The sequence below is a fragment of the Sciurus carolinensis genome, chromosome 6 (assembly GCF_902686445.1).
Source record: "Sciurus carolinensis chromosome 6, mSciCar1.2, whole genome shotgun sequence".
NCBI classification, from domain to species: domain Eukaryota; kingdom Metazoa; phylum Chordata; class Mammalia; order Rodentia; family Sciuridae; genus Sciurus; species Sciurus carolinensis.
Window position 1 is genome coordinate 49,952,510 of NC_062218.1, and position 22,282 is coordinate 49,974,791.

At 39.9% G+C, this 22,282-nt stretch overlaps 1 protein-coding gene across 2 annotated transcripts in view; it reads left to right on the top strand.

The window, feature by feature from the left end:
• Zswim6 (zinc finger SWIM-type containing 6) overlaps positions 1-11,325 on the top strand; it is a 180,808-nt gene extending 169,483 nt beyond the window's left edge. For both annotated transcript variants that reach the window (XM_047555529.1, XM_047555530.1), the window contains exons 10-14: positions 935-1,070; positions 4,138-4,295; positions 4,948-5,111; positions 7,055-7,136; positions 8,618-11,325. In XM_047555529.1, coding sequence (XP_047411485.1) covers positions 935-1,070; positions 4,138-4,295; positions 4,948-5,111; positions 7,055-7,136; positions 8,618-9,480 — 1,403 coding nt within the window. In that variant the 3' untranslated portion in view covers positions 9,481-11,325. The remainder of the gene's footprint in view (positions 1-934; positions 1,071-4,137; positions 4,296-4,947; positions 5,112-7,054; positions 7,137-8,617) is intronic.
• Positions 11,326-22,282: the final 10,957 nt, after the last annotated feature.

Here is a 22,282-nt window from a genome sequence, read left to right on the forward strand (position 1 = left end):
ATGAAAAACAAATGTGTTATGTCCTCCAAGCAGTATTGTCATGGTTCATAATTCTAGAAATCGTGAAACAGATGTTACCCAAAGGTGACATGGAAACTAATTTAAAAAACACTTTACAGTAACTAAACCTCACAGTACCTGAGTGCAGAGTGGTTGAACTAACCACTGTGGTTTCCCTTCAGCATTTATTTTAAAAGCATGTTGCTCTCTCAGAGCAACGTTCAGGGAGCACACGGGATGTCTGCTTTGCCGCCACGCCTATCAGAATTTACTAAGAAATGAATTTTGACAACTTAAATGTAATTTTGCTTTTTAAATTGATCTTCTGGTGCCCTAAGTGTAGTAGATTTTTGAATTTTTTTTTCTTTTGCCTATGGTATCAGATGATTAACTTTTTATTAATCATTTCCTGAGAATAAATAATCTATTTCTGCTTACTAGAAGCAACAACATACGAAGTATTTGTATTGTTACTTCTCACTCTGAGGCAGAGCACCCTTTTTTGGAAACCTGGCATCTCTGTGCCCTAAGATTGTGTGGGTCCAGGAGCTGGGTCCATAGTTAAGTTGCAGAGTCATTTGCACATTTGCATATCTGGTTGCTCATTTGTCACACACTGAAAGGACTCATGCTTCAGAGGGTTCCTTTCTCTGAGGTACTTGCACTGTGAACGAGATTTGCCCCTTAGTTCTGTGGTTCTCATTTAAGCTAAGGAACAGTTAAGGGATTGTTCATGAACTAAAGTCTGTATTGGATACTATACCCTGTGGAATCTTTTGGACCCAAAATTTTTTCTGTTCTACTGTCAGCTTAAATTCTTACCTAGATAAGTTTATGTATGTTACGATTTTACATAAAAATGTTGAAGTATGCTTTATGAGAAGTGTTAGTTTGTCTTTTAGGAATGTAAAACATGTATGCTGTCTTCCCACAGCTGGGCCATATAGTGGTTTAGGCGAAATAATCCACCGGGAGAGTGTTCCAATGCACACATTTGCCAAGTATCTCTTCACCTCTCTCCTACCTCATGATGCTGAACTGGCATACAAAATTGCACTGAGAGCAATGCGGTACGTATTCACAGCCCAGCAGGGCAGAGGCAGTCCGTTCACTACCAGGAGAAATAGCTGTTCACTGACTTCGTGTTCATTCATGTTTCTTTGTAGGCAACAGAAAAGCTAAAGAAACTCTATTAATGCTTCCTGAGTTGTGATGGAGATGATCTATTTGAAGGCTTGTTTTGATTTTATTTTAAAGTGAAGGAAGAATTTCATCTTCAACCATTGTCATGCTTATGGCCATACAGGGTTTTCCCCTCTTTTCCTTTAAGCTAGAATTTAGGAATACAGTGTAATTTCAGGCCATTTTAATCATAAGACAACAGTCGAACCCCTTCTGAATAATTATTTTGAAAAGTTAGATTCTTCAAACCATGGTAAATAATGAATATATTTGCCTTGAATATAGTAACCAAGGGAAGCTTTTATACCCGTTGCAGTTCCACATTCCATCATTAGTACGGGAGGGCCACTGTGTCACCCACCAGAACAGCTTTGTGATCAGCTGGAGGCCAAGAGAAGATGGGATGGGATGGGATGTGTATGTTATTGAGGGAATGCTTATGAAGGCCCTCCAGGATCCAGGCCTCCCTCTGACTGCTGGCATTCCTTGGCCCTCCCTCTCAGTAACAACAATTATAATACCTCCCTTCTGTGCCAGTACACCTTATTTTCACATTCCTTTTTAATTTCAGCAAATAATTGTTTTTATCATGAATTCATTCAAGGTGAATTCTTCTTAATGAGTTTAAAATTATATTTTTTAATCTTGTATGTAATCTATCAGAGTTTAAGGACCTAAAGGAAGCATCTACCTTTCTTACTAAAACATCTGCTTTTTCTCATTTTCCTTTTTAAAAAAATCAGTAGAACACCCCTGCATTTCTAACAGAAAGTAATGATTAGACATGATCATGATTAACTAAAGACAAGCTCTGTGTAGATCTTAAAGCTTGAGGATATTGAAGAATAGTTTGATCCCATAAAAAGCTTTTCATCATAGATTCTGTCTGTATTCAGTGAAAGATTCAAAAGCAAATCGTGACCTATAAATTACCAATGTCTCCAAAGTTATTCTGTTCTTACAATATTGAGTGTGGCTTATATATCAGTGTAGCTCTTACCTACCTAGTATTTATGAAGTGAGAGGGTATGTGTACGTGTGCACACACCTCTGTGTCAGTGTGTTTTAAGGCTGATATCCTTTAATTTGTTGTGCTTTCCTGAGTAACTTATTAGAAAAACCTTGTATTCTCTTGTCTATTTTTAAAGTACCAAAGAATAAAGCAATAACTAACATAGGCAACAGTCCTCTACCAGATTGCTTTATACTACTTGGTTTGTATTTTTGAGCACATTTTTATAAGTAGATTCCCATTCCCATTTTGGAAGCTGAAATAGAAGTTCTCTTATGGAGACAGCTGCTCAGCTCTATACTTATTCTACTCCTAAAAACTCTACTCTTGTTTTAAAGGGAAAGATGTTAATGTTATGATGCCACCAGATGCTGTTGTTACTACCACTGGTAAATTTAAGGGTAAAATAGCATAAGGTTTCTGTGTGGTTCTGGCTTATGTAATGGTGTCTGCCAGGCAGAAAGCCTTGCTTCTCTAATGAAAAGCAAGAAACTCATTTATATTCTTCTTTGGTTGCTGCCCAGGCAATTTCTTCCTGGGGAATACTAGCAGGGGACAGGGGAACTGTTTTCTACCTTTCTCTTCCACTTGCCACTACTACCCTAGCCCAAAGGCTTGCCATGGAAGAAGGGAGGTAATGTAACCTACCTGAGCATTTTAAGGCAGCCAAGGGAACAGGAAGGGAGAGAGAGATGTAGCTTGCTTGCTTCTTAGTCCTTCTGGAAGAGGGAAGCTGAGGAAGAGCATCATCAGCATTCATTTTCTCCCCTTCCAAGGAAAGTTGACTGGTTTTCTTTACAGTAACTGCCAAGATTTGCCTATCCCTTGGAGGGACACTGATGCTTTTTTAAAAAGCTAAACGGCAAACCTGCCAAAATTCTTATTACTTGCCTACCTTGTCAGTGTTTCTAATGCTAACATCTCTTTGTCCCTAGACTAAAGAGAAAGTCATTTGACTTCCAGAGAAATAACTTCTCTTGACTAAGGCCAGGAGGCCAGCATTTCTCCCTGACCCTGCTAATAACTCTTACTCCATAGTCTCTAACCTTGGTGTGCCTGACTTTAAGCCAGTGTTTTGATTAGTGTACTTTTTTTTGGTAGTGGTGGTGATGGGGGTTGAACCTGTGGTTTGCATATGTTGGGTAGACACTACCACTAAGCTACATACCTAGCCTGAATTTTGATTATTGTAAAGAAATTATTTCAGTTGCATTTATTCTACTTATCTCTTTGGTACTTAGTTCTTAAAAGAGATCTGTAAGCATGTACTTTGTTTTCAAGAGTTATTTTATTTGTCAATATATTGTAAATCAAAGATTTGCTGAAATATAGAAATAACACCAAATTTATGCAGAACTGTCCAGGGATAGATAGATATTTATTTGTTTGCATCTTCTCTGATATATTGACAGAACATATTCTGACTTTAAATTTCTATTGTCATAATTCTGCAGAAATTATTCAGAATATATGTAAAGGAGGTCATATTTGTTTACTTTCCATCCTACTTTATGTTTTAATAGTTCTCATTCATCGGAGCTATTTGCTGATCCCTGATTGTTGTAATCTGTCTTAAATATCCATTTATACTGTTCTTGTTGATTTTTATTTTTTAATGAATAAGATTCAAAAATAGTAATTAAACATCAAGGCTTGTGTTTCAAAGTTTGCTTGGGTTAAATATCTTAGTTTCCCTGAATATTGCAATTTTCTGAATAATGCTAAAGAAAGGAGATCTCTTAGGTTTGAGTGATCAGCAGTTAACAGTATGACTTTCGTGTCCAAGCAACAGAGGATAGTTCTTACAGCTCTTTGTGAACCAAGGTCCTGACCAATTTTTTTCAGCATCTATTGACTCCTCTGACTTCTGCAGTCTAGTCCTTGTGGCCAAGATAACAAATAAATAATAACTAGAGACCACTTTCCTCATCTTCTCATTACAGGTTGCTAGTATTGGAATCTACTGCTCCAACAGGAGACCTCACCCGCCCACACCACATTGCATCAGTTGTTCCCAACCGATACCCTCGTTGGTTCACTCTAAGCCACATTGAATCCCAGCAGTGTGAGCTGGCATCCACCATGCTAACTGCAGCCAAAGGTACGCTAATGTCTTGGAGGCCTTATAACTGATTTGTTAGTTTGCCCGCCCCCCCCCTTTTTTTTTAAGCGCCCCCCCCACCCCATCCCCAATTCTCAGTAGTGGTGTTTATGTCAGACATTGTAGAGGGGGTCCTTTTCTTTAGATGTTAGATTCATGTTTGGCTTATGAGGCAAAACAGGAACTGTTCATTTGAGTCTGGCATTTTCTTTATTTACCTGTATCATTAAACCTGGTGCCAACCGATTTCAGGTTAGTTACCATGCCCCCCCAAAAGGGTAAATGGTTGAGATTTAGAAGTAGATCAAGTTTGTTTACCTTTTTCTTTTTGATACTTTAAGTATTCACTAAAAATGAATAAGTTGGAACTAGGAGAGCTATTTGCTATTTCATGTTGGTTCTGTACCATATGTGTTTTTTGTCATTGAGGGTGTGTCTGGGTCTATCTTTTTGCGAAGTCAAGATTCATAGACATTATAGTAGCATAGTTGTAACAGCTATACCATCTGTGAACATGTCAGGTAAACTACCTTGTGCTTTGTTTTGTCTTTTTCCTTCTCATTGTGTATGTTTGGTTTCATGGGTTTTCATTGATTTTTCCTCACTTACCTTAGATTTGGTTTTGGCTTGAGTTTTCCCTTGTTCATTGCAGGTGATGTTCGGAGGCTAGAAACAGTATTAGAATCCATCCAGAAAAACATTCACTCCTCATCACACATCTTCAAACTCGCCCAAGATGCATTTAAAATAGCAACTCTCATGGACAGTTTGCCAGACATCACTCTTTTGAAAGTGTCTCTGGAGCTGGGCCTGCAGGTATGTGCTTAGTGGTCTTTCCTGAGGCACCAAAGACTGCTAATTGTAGGCATTTCTTGGGATCATGTATGTTCGGGGGTTTTTTAGTGCAAGTAAATGACTCTTCAGATTGTAAATCTTTTAGACTTCAGAAGAGTACTGTATTTAAGAGCTGGGGTCACTTTCAACTGAACCAGACTATCTGAGGTACAGGGACTAGACATTTAGAAGCCTTATTTACATTTCTCAATTGTAAAAAATCATTCTCTGAATTATTGCCTTAATGTCACTGTTCTTTGAATGAATGGATAAGAATTATTGCTAGCTGGAGACTTGAGTGATGCTATCATGTGTAATAAAAGATTCAGTTGTGAGGGTTAAGTTCATAGAGGAAGTATGAATTTTTATTGATGTTTGCATTTGGCAGATCTAGCTCCTTTTTACAACCCTGAGAAAATTAGGAAAAAGGGATGATTGGGCAAGGGTCCAGTTTCATATTTCAACAGGATGCAACACCAATAAGTTGGTCATCAGATAGATGTTTGCTTCCTTATAGTTTCTGAACAATTACTATAGAAACCAGGAACTACAAAGTTTGTTTCTACTTTTCTCATGAGAGCTCTGTTAACATTTGCTGCTTTTTTTTTTTTTCCTTGTTAAAAAGCAGTGGAATTATGATACCCTCAGTACCTGAAGTATGGGAAATAGAATGCTCAGATTAGATAATTACTCAACTTTCTGATTACAGATTCCTTCTTCACAGTGATTGCATTAATAAAGTTTAAAGAATTGGACCACAGGAAAATGTTCTGATCACTATAATATGCAGTTCTGTATGAGAAAGAGTATGGGAGATTGCTTTTAAGCTATATGAAAACAGTTTAGAATTTTCTTCTTAAAAATAAATTCTTGTTTTTTAAGTTTTCTTCATTATCATTTTCAACATATTAAAGGTATGGTGAGGAAATAGACAAAACATGAACTTTGTTACTATTTGGAATTCTGGGTAATAGCAGATTAATAAACTCTAACTCCTTGCCTCGTCTTTCTAGAACCTAAGAAGGAATCCCACAGCATATTTCAAAGGCTTTTAGGAGTGTTATATCCCTAGATGTTTTGAATCTAAGAATGAGAGGAATAGCAGGAGGCAGATAAGTTTGTCTTGGGACCTCTTATTAGAAACTAAAAAAATCAGATCACTAATGATGCCAAAGAGGACTTATTTCTGTAGACCCTGGGGTTAACTTCATAGTCACCAGAAAGGAGCATCCAGAGATTAAAAGGAATAATAAAAATTATTGCTTTAAAATATCTCTTTAGCTGGGTGTGGTGGTATTAACCTATAATCCCAGCTACTCAGGAGGTTGAGGGGAGGATCCGAAGTTCAAGGCCAGCTTGTCAACTTAGCAAGACCCCGTCCTTAAAATTGAATATTTAAAAGGGAATGTAGCTCAGTAGTAGAGCACCCCTGGGCTCATACCTAGTACACAAAAATAAAAACAAAGGCCTCTTTGCCCAATGAAAATTCTTTGTTTGAATGAATTCACAAGGATCCCCAGAAATCAAACCATGGGATGTAAGGCTGGGTTGGAGAAGGAAGCCTGGACTGTGTTTAATGCTCAGTCTGATTTTTCATGTGAGAAAAGAGATTGACTGATTTGCCTAGGATGCCACATCTGGTGAATGGACCCAATAGGAGTAGAACGTGAGCCTCCTGACTCTTAGGCAATGACAAGGCCAAATGGGGGTGGGTGAGGTGGCGGGGTGACAGACAGATCCAAATATATATATATATATATATTTATATATATATATTTTTATATATATATATATCTTTGCTCTAAATAAAATGCTTCCCCCTGGTAGTAGAGAGTCTTCCCACCACTTTATTCCTTAGAATGAATTTTCTTTTTCCATTGACTTAGGATAATCTTCCAAAATATGTTGTTACCCTGCTTTTACAGGTTATGAGAATGACACTGTCAACCTTAAATTGGCGGCGGCGGGAAATGGTGAGATGGCTGGTGACATGTGCTACTGAAGTTGGTAGGTAATCTCTGGGGGAGATACTTTCCCAGGTGCCTCACGGAGGGATTTTACCTATCATTTACAGGTCCAAGAACATTTCCACCCTGTTATCTTGACTTCTCCAAGGCTCCTGCCCCTTCTAGCACTTGCAGGGGCTCCCTTGCCCAGACCTCAACCCCGCCCTTCAGTTGCACACACTTGGCATTTTACTTATTCTAAACTGTCACATTTGTGGACCTCCAACCAGTTATTTAAAATGAGAGAAATCAGTGAATAAGTGCTTTTCGTTCATTTCATATAAAGTTACCTCTTTACTCTTGAGTTTTTTCCTTCATCATCTTGAGTATCCAGCAGAGAAACGATGGTTGTGGTTTCAGTGGACTTTCAGATGTGTGAGAAATTGTAGCTGGCCCTAAGAAAATTCCCTGGTTGGCCATAAGCTGCTCTTTGTGAGACCCATCAGCCTGCTGTTCTCCCTGTGCTGCATCAGAAAAGTAGATCATCATTACTAAGAAAACCACATCCCCAGCAAGAATGCAACACAAACAAAATGGTGGCTATTTAAAATAAATGTTGGTTAAACTGTCTTTCTTTCTTCTTATTTGCATCAGAAAAGGATATACACCTCTTGCTGAGAAGACACTGCCATCTCAGTGTTTAAATACTGACACAGCAGAGACTGTAAACTCATTCTTCTTATTTTTCTTTCATTAATGTGTAATGGTTGGTTAATTTGGGAAAAGGGAACTTGGTCTCAGTATAAACACCATGCTTGGATTATTGAAGTCATACAAAGATAATGCATTACTGAAGCTATACAAAGATATGTGTATTTCAGAACTGCCACACTACTTCTATCCCTACACCAGGATATATACCTAATTTCTCTCTGAGATTTAGTCCCTTCTCTTCACATCATTCCCTTTCAGGATATTCCTATAGATGAGGCAAATGGGGTCTGTGTACTTTGTAAAACAGTTAAAGACTTTATTAGCCATTTCCAACATCTGAGTCATCTGTAGGTCCACTTCTATTGACTCTTTCTGTTGATTATGGGTGACATTTCTTGCTTCATGTGTCTTAAAATTCTGTATTATATATTTTTTAAACTTAAAAACACCACCCATAAAGTTCCTGTTTGGTTGAGGGTTGCATTTTTTCTGCCTCTTGCTCTATAGTGGGTAACTGAACAGGAGGCCCCAGTAAACTAGCACTCATTAGTGAAAAGTCATTGTGTGAAACAGCAAGCAACACAGTACAAATACCAACTTCTGAGAGGACCACTTCCTTATTGTAGGAAGCACTTGTTCTTTTAAGGCTTCTCACAATCCACAATAACCTTATTCTAAAAGGTTGCTCGTAGGCACATTACCTTACAAGATTTTCTGGCCTAGCTCATGGCCTCTGTTAGTTAACAATGTAAGCATTGATTATGAAAGTGGAAATAAGACCTCTGGCCATACTTCTTGTTAGTAATAGGGCCTGTTTGTTCCTTGCAGGTGTTTATGCCCTGGACAGCATCATGCAAAGCTGGTTTACTCTTTTTACTCCCACTGAGGCCACAAGTATTGTTGCAACTACCGTGATGTCCAACAGTACCATCGTCCGTCTCCATCTGGACTGCCACCAGCAGGAAAAGCTGGCCAGTAGCGCCCGGACGCTCGCCTTGCAATGCGCCATGAAGGACCCACAGAACTGTGCCCTCTCTGCGCTAACCCTTTGTGAAAAGGATCACATAGCTTTTGAGACGGCGTACCAAATCGTCCTGGACGCTGCTACCACTGGCATGAGCTATACACAGCTCTTTACAATAGCACGGTACATGGAGCACCGCGGGTACCCCATGAGGGCCTACAAACTGGCCACCCTGGCCATGACCCATCTCAACCTGAGCTATAATCAGGACACGCACCCTGCCATTAATGACGTTTTATGGGCCTGTGCGCTCAGCCACTCCCTCGGCAAAAATGAGCTTGCAGCTATAATACCTCTGGTGGTGAAGAGTGTCAAGTGCGCAACGGTACTGTCAGACATTTTGCGCAGGTGCACTCTGACCACTCCTGGCATGGTGGGACTTCATGGAAGGAGGAACTCTGGTAAGCTCATGTCACTGGACAAAGCCCCCTTGAGGCAACTCCTGGATGCCACGATTGGGGCCTACATCAACACAACACACTCACGACTCACACACATCAGTCCTCGGCACTATAGTGAGTTTATAGAGTTCCTCAGCAAGGCCCGAGAGACCTTCCTAATGGCGCATGATGGACACATTCAGTTTACACAGTTTATTGACAACCTGAAACAAATCTACAAAGGCAAAAAGAAACTGATGATGTTGGTTCGGGAGAGGTTTGGTTGATAGAACTTGTATGAATGGGGTGGGGGGCGGGGAGGGGAGGGGTGGTTTGTTTTTACTTGAGCCTGCCTTTGTACCCTTTTTAACTTAAAGAACAGAGCCACACCGGTATTATATGTGTATAGTTATATTGCGTTTGCAGACTAAATTGTCATGTTGTGAAAGTTTGTGTGTTTTTCAGTTTTTCCCTTTTTCTTTATTTTTTTTTTATTCTTTTTTTTTATTGGTTTTGTGTGAGAGAGAGGTTAAAAAGGTTTGGTTTACACTGAGTATATGTTGTCAAGTGGCAAAAGTCCACATAGCTCTCCTGTTTTCTGTATACGTTCACAGCCTCAAAAAAAAAAAAATAATTGAAATGGCTTTAAAAACCAAACAAAACACCTCCATCCTGTGATAAGTACCTCGAATGGATTCAGCTTTACTCCTTTGTAACTCATCTTTACATTTTCAGCATATTTAAACAAACCAACAAAATGAAATACTAGTAGTGAAAGGCTGACTCACGTGGCTTTGCAGTGCTGTCCGTCCAGAAGCATGGCACACGATGCTCGTGCATGTGGAAACTTAGCGACTGTCAACATACATTCTCAGGGATTTATCCAGAAAAATTAAAAAAAAAAAGAATGAGAGCATTTATTGTACTGTATATATATTATAGTATATGTCTGAATATTGAAAATATAACATTAACTAATTTATAAAAAATATTCTATGTAATGCAAAATACTTGAAGCTGCAGTAGCTTGGTTTTAAACAAAAACAAAAAAAACTGAGAGAAAACCTATCAGAAGGACTAGAAGTGCGCCTTGCTTCAGGGTTGGCTCAGGCGGTGAACTTCATGCTGGGCATCTATGCAGAGCCACCTTTTGGATTGCATGGTTGAACTGAGATCTATTGGGAGAAATTATATATGTATATATATTTATACAACTTATGTATACATATATATATGTATACACACAGACACACACCACCACCAACAACCACTACACCACACATGCTTGTAACAGGCACTAGAATAAAGAGGGACAACAAAATACACAGCCAGAGCAGCAAGCCTTAGCATTAAGAATATACAGTATGCCGGAATTGGGGTTCGTGCCTCCTAGCCTAGGAAACTTAAAAGAAATATCCTTTTGACACAAAACGCAAAATGTTTTCCAAAACAATTGACATATGATACATAACGCCTTTGCAGTGAGCTAATAATAAGCTAACCTTTGTGCACAAATAACATTATATATATTATATATCTATTCTGCATAGGTATTTTGACTTTGTGCAGGACAGAAAGTTGTGTAGGTATGACTGTTCTTTCAGTTTTCTTTCTTTTTTTTAAATATATTTTATTTTCTCTAGGATTACTCAAAACAGAAGCAGCCTTCTATCTTGCCTTGTCTTAATGCTTTAAAATAACCAAACTGGAGATCTAACTACCAAACTGTTCATTATATTATTAAAATACCAACTTTGGTTACAGTATATAGTGTCTTTACTTTAGCTGATGGTTCTGTAACCTTGTGCTTTTTAAAGCAATTTTTATGTTTTGGTGCAAAAGTTGTCCAGTGTCTCTTGTTCCCTTCATTAGAGAACACGCTAGAGGTATGTTTGTAGGTATTTTTGTTTAGAAGAACTATTTCATGCGCTCCATTTTATTTATTATAATAGGTAAAAAGAAAAAAAAAAAGGTTGTACTTCATCACCCATGTAAACATGCTCATGAAGTTGAAAGTAATTAAGATTTGATACACTGATATCAATTTATTTATGTAACTAAATCACTGTTTTATAAACTTGTTAATGATCAACAATTTTTGTTTTGATTAAAATTAGTTTTTTGAAAGTTGATTCTGCCTCCTTTATGGTGTATCTCTTACTGCACTTGAATATGATGAACTTATAGACCTGAGTGTCACTACATCTCCGATAGTTAATACTATTTACATTGCTTCACAAAATATTTATTTACCATTTCCCAGGTGCTGTCTAGGCCCTGGCAATACATTGATGAACAAAACTAGGTGCTGGAGCTTACTGTCTGCATAGTGGAGAAGACAGACATAAATCAGATAATCAGAAAGATAAAACACCAGACGGAATAGCTAGTTTATTTTCAGACTGTGCACTTGGTCATTCTTCCCTAATGACTGTAATTTAGGATGCTTAGTATGTGGTATGTGTAATGCTAAGTTTGTGAGAGGCTTTGTGTGTGTGTGTGTGCACGCGCGCACACGCACGCGCGTGTTTAAAAGGAAAATATAATAAAGGGGTAAAGTCTCTATATATGATATAGATAACCTGGACCACCCCACCTCCATCAAAGATCTGTATGAAAAAAGTTGGAAATATTTTTTGTGTATGGTTATAAATTGTATTATTGTAAACAAATCACTGGAACTTATCTTGCAGAACTCAACTGCAATTAAACTAAATAACCCCAGTGCCTGCTAATACCACTCTGTTTTGTATTTTTCTGAATTGAACTACTTTAGATTTAGGTACCTCCTATAAATAAAATCATACAGTATTTGGGTTTTTTGGTGACAGGCTTATGTCACATAGCATGGTGTCTCCAGATTCATCCACGTTGTGCCAAAATTTCCTTCCTTTTTAAGGCTGCATTGTATCCCATGGTACAGTGTATAACATGCTTTATCATCCATCAATAGACATTTGGGCTGCCTCTACTTTTGACTATTATGAATAATGCTGTTAGAAACCATGGAAGTAACTCCTGGAGATCATCCTTTAAATTCTTGTGGATATATGCTCAGAAGTGGGATCAGAAAATCCTTTTTTTGTTTGTTTGTTTGATTTTGGGCTACAATTTTCAGAATACTTACTCCCTTAAAATATTTTTAAAGTTGCTTTTCAACTTTTAGTCTTAACAGTAGTTTCCAAATGTCAACAAGTTAAGCCAATAGGTGGAAGTTAAAATAAATGAGTCCATGGTGACATTTAAACTCCCATTAATGCCAGGTAGAAGTAAAAATAAAAACTATAAAATAGTATGAAGTTAGTTCCTTTTTGCAATTTTATTCTTTTGAGAAGGTTGATATTGCCTAAGGACAGATAGAAATTCATGTAGATCTAAAATACTGGGACATTTCATAATGAAGTAAACTGCTTAAAAGGAAACAACATATTAAAGAAAGAAGAGTGACTTCTAGTAGCCAAGACTTTGAGATCTTCCCTGATGGAAATTCATCTGTGTTCATTGACCATTTCTGCGGAGAGGTCTTAACAATTATCATGGACCTTTAGGAGAAAGATGCAGACCAGGATTTCTTTCCTGTCCCCATTTTAGTGAACATTCCTGAACCACCACACTTTTGAGTCTTTGTTTTGAGTGGTCCAGTTGAAAAACTGATTATATATATTCATGTTTTCTCATCTCTGATGAATTAGTACTAGAAAAAGTCCTGAGATGCAGTTTGAATAACAGGAAAGAGAAATAGGAGAAGTGGTGAGTGTAGATAATTCAAAAGCAAAATAATTGGCTCCTAATTGGGGCCTAGACTGAAATTCCACATTTCAGTGCTCTTTATTTGGGATTTCGTTTGAGAATGGGGGCTGTAGTTTGGAGAGGGAAATGAATGTTTCATGGCTTTCAAATATTGAGTAAAAATTACTTGCTGTCACTGTAGTTACAATATTAAAACTGTACAAAGGAGAACTGAACTTCTAAATTGTTGAAAAGGTTGTTAAATGGCATCTGGTTCCATGATTAAATGGTCAGAACAAAAATACAGGCAAAAAACCATTTTCATTAAGTAGTCTAATACATTTTAGTATAAGACATGACAGGTAAGATTGAAGATGAACTGTTTATACTAGTATATGGACCAATTCAGTCTAGTTGAGGCAGAAGAGGACATGTACTGGAGGGAATCAGAATGCTTCATGCCATAGACTTTGTGCCTACCTCGTGACAGTTAGGTTTCTCGGCACTGATAAGTGTTCTAGGCACTGATAAGTGATGAGCAAACAAAATGCCTGTACTCAAGGAGCATAGATTCTGGTGGGAGGAAGACAGAAGCAAATGATGAATGAGCTGGTGACATCACAAGGAAAAGCAGGGGAAGGCATGCGAGGTTAGATAGAAAGCTCAGGGAAGACCTCTGATGTGAAACGTGAACAGATACCCAAAGGAGATGAGGGAGTTGGCCACACTCACGTCCTGCAGATGTGTGAGGCAGAGGAAACAGCAGGCGCAACCCCAAGGTAGAACCCTAAGGAAGGTGCTAATCCATTCTAGAACAACCAGCCAAGGGACTGTTGGGGCAGACTGGCGTAAGGGATGGTGAGGTGAACAGAGATCAGGAGAGAAGGGAGGACCAAAGAGGCTGAGGGAATTTTCCCTCCTAATGGGACACGTAGGTCACGGTGAGGAGTTTCACACTGAAGGATCCAAGGTAAAGAGGAATCATGATCTGGCTTGAGTGAGATGAGAATACTGGCTGCCTCATGGTTAGGACAGCAGGGAAAAAGGAGGCTCTACTGCGGATCCAGGGAAAAACGGCTTGGATGCAGTGGCGTCAGTGGAGAGGGTGATAAGTGGTTAGAATCCTCATACCTTGAAAAGTTGAGTCATTTCTTGACATTAGATGTAGCATGTGAGAAGAAGAGAAGCACCAAACATGACCCAAAAATCTTAAACTTGAGCAGCTGAAAGGAAGAAGTTCCATTAAGAAATGGAGAAGATGCTGGGGAACGTCTTTCTTGAGGAATACTAGGAGTTCAGTTTTAAACATTTTAAATTTGAGATGCCTGTAAGACACTGAAGTGGAGCTGTCAAATAGGAGTTAGCTCAGGAGAAAGCTCAGGGCTAGATACGAACATTTGGGAATTTTAGTATTAAAATGTTATATATAGCTATGAGACGAGGAGTCGAGTGAAGGTAATTTGATCCAAAAGAGAGAGTCCTGAACATGTTCATTTCCCTGATTGAATTGTTATTCTGACACAAACCCCTGCCAGTCCTTCCTTGTCTCCCTGACCTCTGAGTGGTGGCTAGTTCTAGCACTCAGTTCTCAAGCTTCTTATCTTTATTGTCTACAGATAGACTTTTTTCTCTTGAAATAGTTTCTCCATAGATGGAAAACAAGCTTCTGACCCTCACATCTCAGTTCCTCCACCATGAGAAGGGCTGTCTTTGGTGAGTTCTAGTTTGGAAAACTCCCAGGGAAGACCTATCATGACTTGGCCCAAGCACGGTGAATGGGTTTGGGGCACAGACAGGGCCAGGTAGGGGGGCCCTGTTTATTGTGATGTGAAATTCCAGAGAAGAGAGATTTCTCCTCAGTATGCAATCATTTTGTGGCTTCTCTGCCAGTAACAATAATAGCCTCCTGATGGGCAGACCTTACAAACATAACTGCCTTGTGAATATTTTGAACTTTCCCTACCTGTGTCGTCATTTGGCAAGAATTTTATACTTTCTACATTTGGAGAATCTTGGTTGCTTTAAAGTCAGATAAGAAAACAATAATCCCTGACACTTCCTACTTTTGTTTTTGTTTCCTTTTCCTAACTTTTTGTTATAGACATTCCAAACATTACGGTTGAGAGAGTAATACATTGAAAGCTGTGATTTCCTGAATGTTCACATGAGCCCTGAAACTTGATGTGTGTTTTGGTGACCCACGTTCCTAGGTCTGCTGACTCAGTCACAGATGCCAAGTGGCTCTGAGTAAAAGATTGGGTCCTGCTGAGGTGAATGGCTCCCACACAGGAGACCAGAACCAAAATGAGCAGGGAAGATGATGACCTTCTTCTTTGCCCTCAGAGCCAAAATGGAGACACTTTCCTACTGGAGCAGATAGGAAGAAAAACAAAAAAGTTTTAAAACTTAACTTTTTTGAAAGAAACTGCCTTATTTCACTGTGTGTATTAACATTCAGAAAAAAAATCCTTCAGGTCTGCTGATAAATCCTAACTTGAAGGATGTAGACCTTTAATCAGACATGTTCAGAAAGGTTTGCTTTTCCTCCATGAATTTTTTTTAAGGGTCTGCTACCTTATAAATATGCTCTTTTCAGTAGTACAAACTTTAGAACAGATGAAATATTCTTTTAGAATAGTGCACTATGTACATCCACAGTACTGAAAGAAAGTTAGGGACCAGTACTAGCACACTTTGGACCCATAATATAGTTTTGGTCATTGTCACCATAACAATCACATCAGCAATGGCTATTAAACCTTCCTATGTACCAAGCATTGTTTCTATATACTTCTCATGGATTAACTCATTTGTTCCTGTGAGGCATGTGTTATTACCAGCTCCATTTTACCAACGAAGAAACTGAGGCACAGAAACATTTCCAAAGTCACACAGCTAGTAAGTAGAAGATTCAAATTGAGGCCATGACTCCAGAGTCACACTCATGATTATGTTCTGTTGCTTCTCAAAGCATTATTATGTTTATTGAAAATGTACTATGTGCTTGGCACTGTAGAGGACCCAAAGATATATGATAAGAGTTCTGACCCTCCAGAGAAATTGCCCAGATGAACTTAAAAATGAGTGAAGTAACGTGGGTGTAACAATTCAACAATGTGAATTTTCACGTTTTTGCTCAATGAAGCAACATGACATGATAATATAATTTTATGTGCACACGAATGTATATATATGTTGAAAATCACATAGAAGTGTATTAGCTCACCTAAAAGTCCAGAGATAGGCAGTCCAGAGCATGACCACATTCTCCATTTCTGGGTCCAAGTGACTAATCTAAATTCTACCATCACTTGTGCATCCCAGCAAGTAGTTGCAACAGAGAGTGGAGAGGGAGTACAGGCCCAGTAATTGCTTCCACATTAGCAAAACACATTTCAGTCTCCTTGGCATTTGAATCATCTAGCATAGTAGTGTTTATCAGAACCCAGTCCGTGAACCGCCTGCATTGGAAAGACTGAGGGACTGTCAGATGTGCTCATTGCTGGCCTCCCACCCAGCTCTGTGCTTTTGGACTCTTTTTAACAGGGGATGTGGAAAAATCTGTATAAGGAAGCTCAGGGTTAAAGACCGTTTTCATTTTGCTCTTCACATCCAACATTCCTGAGTGTTACATAAGGATGACTGGAAACGGTGTGGAGAATGGATTCTGGGCAAAGAAGACCACAGCCCCACGCTGCCAGCGTGGCTTCCTCTCTGCTGGGAGCCCTGCATGGCAACACTCTTTCTCCTTGCCATTCCCGCCTGCCACCCTGAGAAATGGCGTTTGCTGTCCAGAGCAAGGAGTGCCGCTGCACAGAGATGCCATATGTAACAGGGAAGGAGAACCTGTAGGCTGGGCACTGACCAGCGTTCTCTTGGAGAAAACCATGAGCAGAGACCAAAGCATTCAGCGGAAGAGCTGTCTCGGAACAAAATTTTAGGCAGGGATGGCATCCTAAGGCAATTAATGCATTAGCCTATTTACACAACCCCTAAAAAGCACATAAGCCTGGAGAAAATTAGGCAGTAAACTCTGAAGGCATGAGCCTCCGTAAAAATCACTAAGTAAGTCACCCAAAGAGCCGAGGTGGCCCTGACACACCTGGTTCGCAGAGCTGAAATTGCATCTGTACCCACTTTAAAACCATTCAATTGTGCCTGATGATCAAATGCCTTTTTGTTTTGTGTCTTAAATGTCATACCTCAAATCCTTAGGTTCCCTCACTGGCGGCAAAACAAAGCCACTGAGCTTCCATATTGGGAACCGGTAAATTTAATTTGTGGATGAAATTTCCCAAATCAATTTTGATTGCTGTCACTCTAGGAGATCTGGGAGACTCAGAATGATGATGATGTGTGAAAAACATTTCTTTAAACTGCTAGGCAGAGAATTCGCATTCAAGGTCTCCTTGCCCTTCAAGTCCCACTGGGTTTTCCTGAGTATCCTGCCAGTGGTCCAGGTGAAACTGAAGTGGGGGAGGTAACTCCTGTCCCCATGACCTTCTCAAGTACCTCCTCCTCTGAGCGTTTTGTCTGACAGCTTCAAAGTTTCACCACACACTTTTTAAAGGCAGTGACTTTGTGGTGGTGGTTTGCTCCCTCTGAGACCTTTCTGAGACATAGGACTTGGTCTTGCTGTGCACAGAACCGCTGCAGAAAAAGTGACTTCCTGTATTTGCAAGGCATTTTCAACCAATGTCCTCATGCCAGGTAACAAATGGCTTTCTGCTTTCTGACGTGGTCACTCAGAGGTCCCAGACTGTCCTGCTGAAGGCAGTAGAGAGGGGCCAGACACGCTTGGATACTGCTTGTCTACATTGTTTTTAAATTAAGGAAATATTTAAATAATCTCATCTGACTGTTGCCCCGTCAATGGGTGCTTCTGGTTCAGCTAACTCCAAGGGTAGAAAGGTTCTGTCTAGTCAGGGAGTAAATACGACCCCGGCATCTAGTTGGTCTTGATTCTCCAATAGCTATGACGGTTGTTACAGTTGTGAAGCATAAAAACATAATATGATCGTAAGATGTGGAAAAATGCTTATTTCACATTAAGCAGGTTGGGAATCTCAGAATGATTAATCAATGGAGAGGTGGGCTGTGCTCTGCAGGGACAGTGGCTTTACCAATGGCAGAGGCCCTTCAGACACTAAGCCGCCTCCCTGGCATGGTGGGGCTGCAGGATAGCACTTCAGCTCTTGTCCTTGTGGTTGGAGACAAAGCCTCCATTCTCTCCTCTCACAAGCCATGGAAGCCCTGACCCCACCAGAAGTAAAGATGGAAACCAAAAAATAGAAACTCATACTTCATCATATCCACACCGAAAAGGGCATAACCGGCCCTCCCTTCTTTAAAATGGTGGTGACAGGCTGATCAGGGGGTGCGGATCTTCTCTAGTCCCTGTTTGATACCAGCATATGGCATAGACTAAGGCCAAATGAGGCACACACACAAATTATCTCTGAAGGAGGCAATTCAGTGAAGAGGATGAGCAAAAGAGACCAAATGGTACAGTCGTGTAACTGTTGATTTCCGTGAAGGAAAATAATGACTCACTCACATGCACAGTTCTGTGATTATGCAGGGAATTTCTGCTAGTCTGAAAGACAGGCCAGCCTGCCCCGTAGGAATCTTCTGCCAAAGGTCAGTCCAGGGAACTAGTCTCATTGAAAGATAATTTAAAAAGTAAAAAGTAATTTTAAAAAATCAGTAGAGGATCTATGTGAAGCTATTACAAGAAACACATGAGGGAAGAACTAAGAAAAATAAATGATTAACAAAAAAAGCCAGGCACCAGAAAAATATGGCCATCAAGTAGATGAAAATCATGACCGCATTTAAAATAGAAAGGGATCCAAAAAGTGTTATATATCACTCTAAAAGTTCAAGGCAGAGAAATGAAAGTTCAGAGAAGAAACAGCCATTACTAGTACTACTCTTTCTACTACTACTATTTCCTTTTGTTAATTCACAGACATTAAAATTTGCCCATCATGGTTCAGAGTGATTTTATGTGTTAACTCCTCCAACCGCTCTATAAAGTAAGTGCTCTCAATTCACCTATTTTAAAAAGATGAAGTACCAAAGGCAAATGAGTTGGTGAGAATTACCTTCTGGCAACCCTGACTTCAGATCCCTTGTCTTTAACCACTAGACTACACTGCCAAGTAGCAGGAGAGCCCAAGGAGACACGGAGAATTGAAGCCCACGCTAGAATAAGCACATGAGGGAATGAACACTGATGAAAATACAAGAAAGACGGGAAGGAAAGGATGGAAAAACAAGGGAAATAAATTGCAAATGAAGAACTTGACAAGAATCATGAATATACTAGATAGGAATGTCAGTCACAGGAGATCCATAAATAGCATCTCTGTAGAAAAGATCCCACAAATAAAAGAGAATAAATACTCAAAGGGATGATTCAAGAATATTTACAGAAATAAAAGAAGCCTTGGATTTACACTATGGAAGGGCATACCATGTACCAATAAGGGCTGACACACTAAGCATCAAATCACAATGAAGTGACTAAAAGGCAAAGATAAAGGAAGAATTATCAGGGAGAAACATCAGGTTCCTATTAAACTTCTCCACAGTATGAACCAACATTTTTTCCAAATCATGAAAATAAAATGTGGGGAATCTAAAAATTTTATACCCAGCAAACATGCTGATTAAGTTTAAAAACAGGAGACTAGGATTTTCAAATATGCAAGACCAGCAACTATGCTGGCCACGATTTGAAAACTACAAGTTGAATCTCAATCCACCAAGAGACCAGCAGAAAAAGTGTCAATGGAAGGGATGGTCGGCACTGAATCTACTCAACTGTGGACTAAGAATTAAAACGTCTGTGGAAGTTGTGATTATAATACAGAATGCAAATGCGATATGCTGTTTCAATGTAAAAATTATATTTTTCACCATGATATGAGGTTCTGGGAGAAGAAAAGACAACAATTTCATTTTAGAGCAGGAGATGAAGCAGTATGTTTAAAAGCTGGTAAGTAACAATAGTATAAATTAATTGCAAATAATTACATGGCTATTGAAGGGTTTCCAAGATATATTAAGTAGAGAAAAAGCAAGTCAGAACAATATGTATTACATATATTACCATGTAAGGAGTAGGGAGGAAGATGTATATGCTATGCTTAGAGATGCATACAGGAATATCTAAGAAATATGTGGGCTGGGGATTCAGTTCAGTTGGTAGAGTGCTTGTCTCACAAGCACAAGGCCCTGGGTTCAAGCCTAAGTACCGCAAAAAAAAAAAAAAAAAAAAAAAAAAAAAAAAAAAAGAAAGAAATATGTAAGAAATTGTTGCTAATGCTCCCCTCCAGAGAGTGGAACTGTTTGATTAGGATTCAGGGTTAGGAGAGGAACTTAACTTTTCACTTTTATGTCTAGAATTTTACACGAACTCGTTAATAAATTATTTTTTACCCAGGCTTTAAATAAATCTTCTGAGCCTCAGATTTGCACCCTTCCCCCAACCCCAAACCCTTTTCTATCTGTCTCCTGGCTCCCTGGCTTGTTCGACTTAGTTCTGAGCTCCCTTAGTGAGACTCCAGGTACCCTGGAGCTGCCTGAAGAAACATGCACTGCTTTCTGTTCATCATAGAAGCGTCAAGGCCCTGGTGAGGATCACTTTTTTTTTTCCCCGCTAAAAAGGTGTCCTCCTGGTCCTCATCGTCCCCCCAGCCCACCACCTCACCTACAGCCTCTTACCAGGGACCCTTTAACAGGAAAACCTCTCCTCTCTGTGTTCTGAGGCGAATATGCACGACTGGAGGGAGAGAGGCTCATCACCAAGAAAGCCGGGAAAAGCCGAGGACCACAAACAGGATTAATAAGAGTGGCTGTCTTTTTTCTCTGCAGAAAACCTGCAACCCACTGAGGTAGGAACAGCACACACAAAAGATGTGGAATGTAGGCAGTGGCCTCTTTATTATTGAATTCAGGAGCTTCAAAGCAGCCTCAGACGGAGACAGGGGAAGACTTGGGTAGTGAGTTGATCTAAACCACTGCACTTGTATGGACCTTGTGGAATTCTGGGCTTCATGAACGGGCTGGATGGAGCAGCTGCTGCCCAGTGAGGTCACTATTGCTGATCACTGTCAGGCGTTAGTCCCCTCTTATATTTGTAAATGCACATGTCAAGATGTGCCCTGTCTGATCTCACACTCTCTCCTCATGCCTGCTGTCTGGTTCCCCCTGACAGACCACCTGACTCCCTCCTGAAGGCACCCTGGGAGCGGTGTTTCCCCTACTGGAAGCTTCCAGCCAGAGCAGAACTGCCTCAGTCCTGAGGTCTGGAGTCAGAATTGCCCTTGGTGTGAGATTCTCAGAGGGACCCTTGGCTGTCTCCCAGTTCTCTTCTGGCTTCTACCCCATGGTCTTCTAGTCCACCTCTCGGTTCCATCCTTGCTATCTGGCTTCCCCCTGGAATATGACTGTGCCCATCACTGGGTTAAACGTGCTTCACTTTTTCTACCATTCACAGAGTCCTACAGATGCTGCACAAGGAATTGTGTAAGCCATATTTCATAACAGTTTTCGAGGTTGGCGTTTAAGGTTTAAAGAAGTTTCAGACATAGGCCTGTCTCTACCTAACTCCAATCTACGATTTGCTCAACTGGGTCACCATCTTATTCTGCCTCCACGGCAGTCCTTTGAGGTGCTTATTATTAACTTTATTTCTAGCTCCTACATCACTAAGCATGTACTATTCTTGAATCTTAAGTGGGCTGATGGAATTGGAAATCAGGAGCTGGGTGTTAACCATACACCCTTATATTTTGTTCTGTTCTTTCCCCGTGTCTCCTTCAAAAAAGGACAGGGGCTAAAGATACTGTAGAAAATAGAAGGATTAAAGTGCTTACTGACTGAAAGTAGAGGTACACCGCTTCCTCTTTTGTCCTGTAAGGTATGGGGGACAAGGAATGTTCTGGGGTCCATCAGCCTAGCATGGGAGTCTTTTGGAAGAAATTAATGAATGAAAAGTTTGAAGCTATCGATGACCTAAGCAGAGTCACCTTTTCTCTTCCATCTGTATTTTTCAACCATTTCACAACAAGGAAACAGGTCTCTATTACCTCGAAGTCCCCTGGGAAATAGAAAAAGGTTTAAAGGACTGAGGTTTCTCAGGTCTCTGGTTGATTGCTTTGCTAATGCCCCACCTTTAAACTCTGTTCTGTTGTCTTCCGCTAGCTACAGCTGGAGCTTCGCCACCTCCTCAGGTCTCCCCTGAATTACAGAACTAGGACAAACATCTCAAATTCTCCCAACCTAAGGCCAAGTGTCACTGCTTGGTTGTTGGTTGGACCCTTGTCTTGCATTTTAGAGTCGTTACTCAGC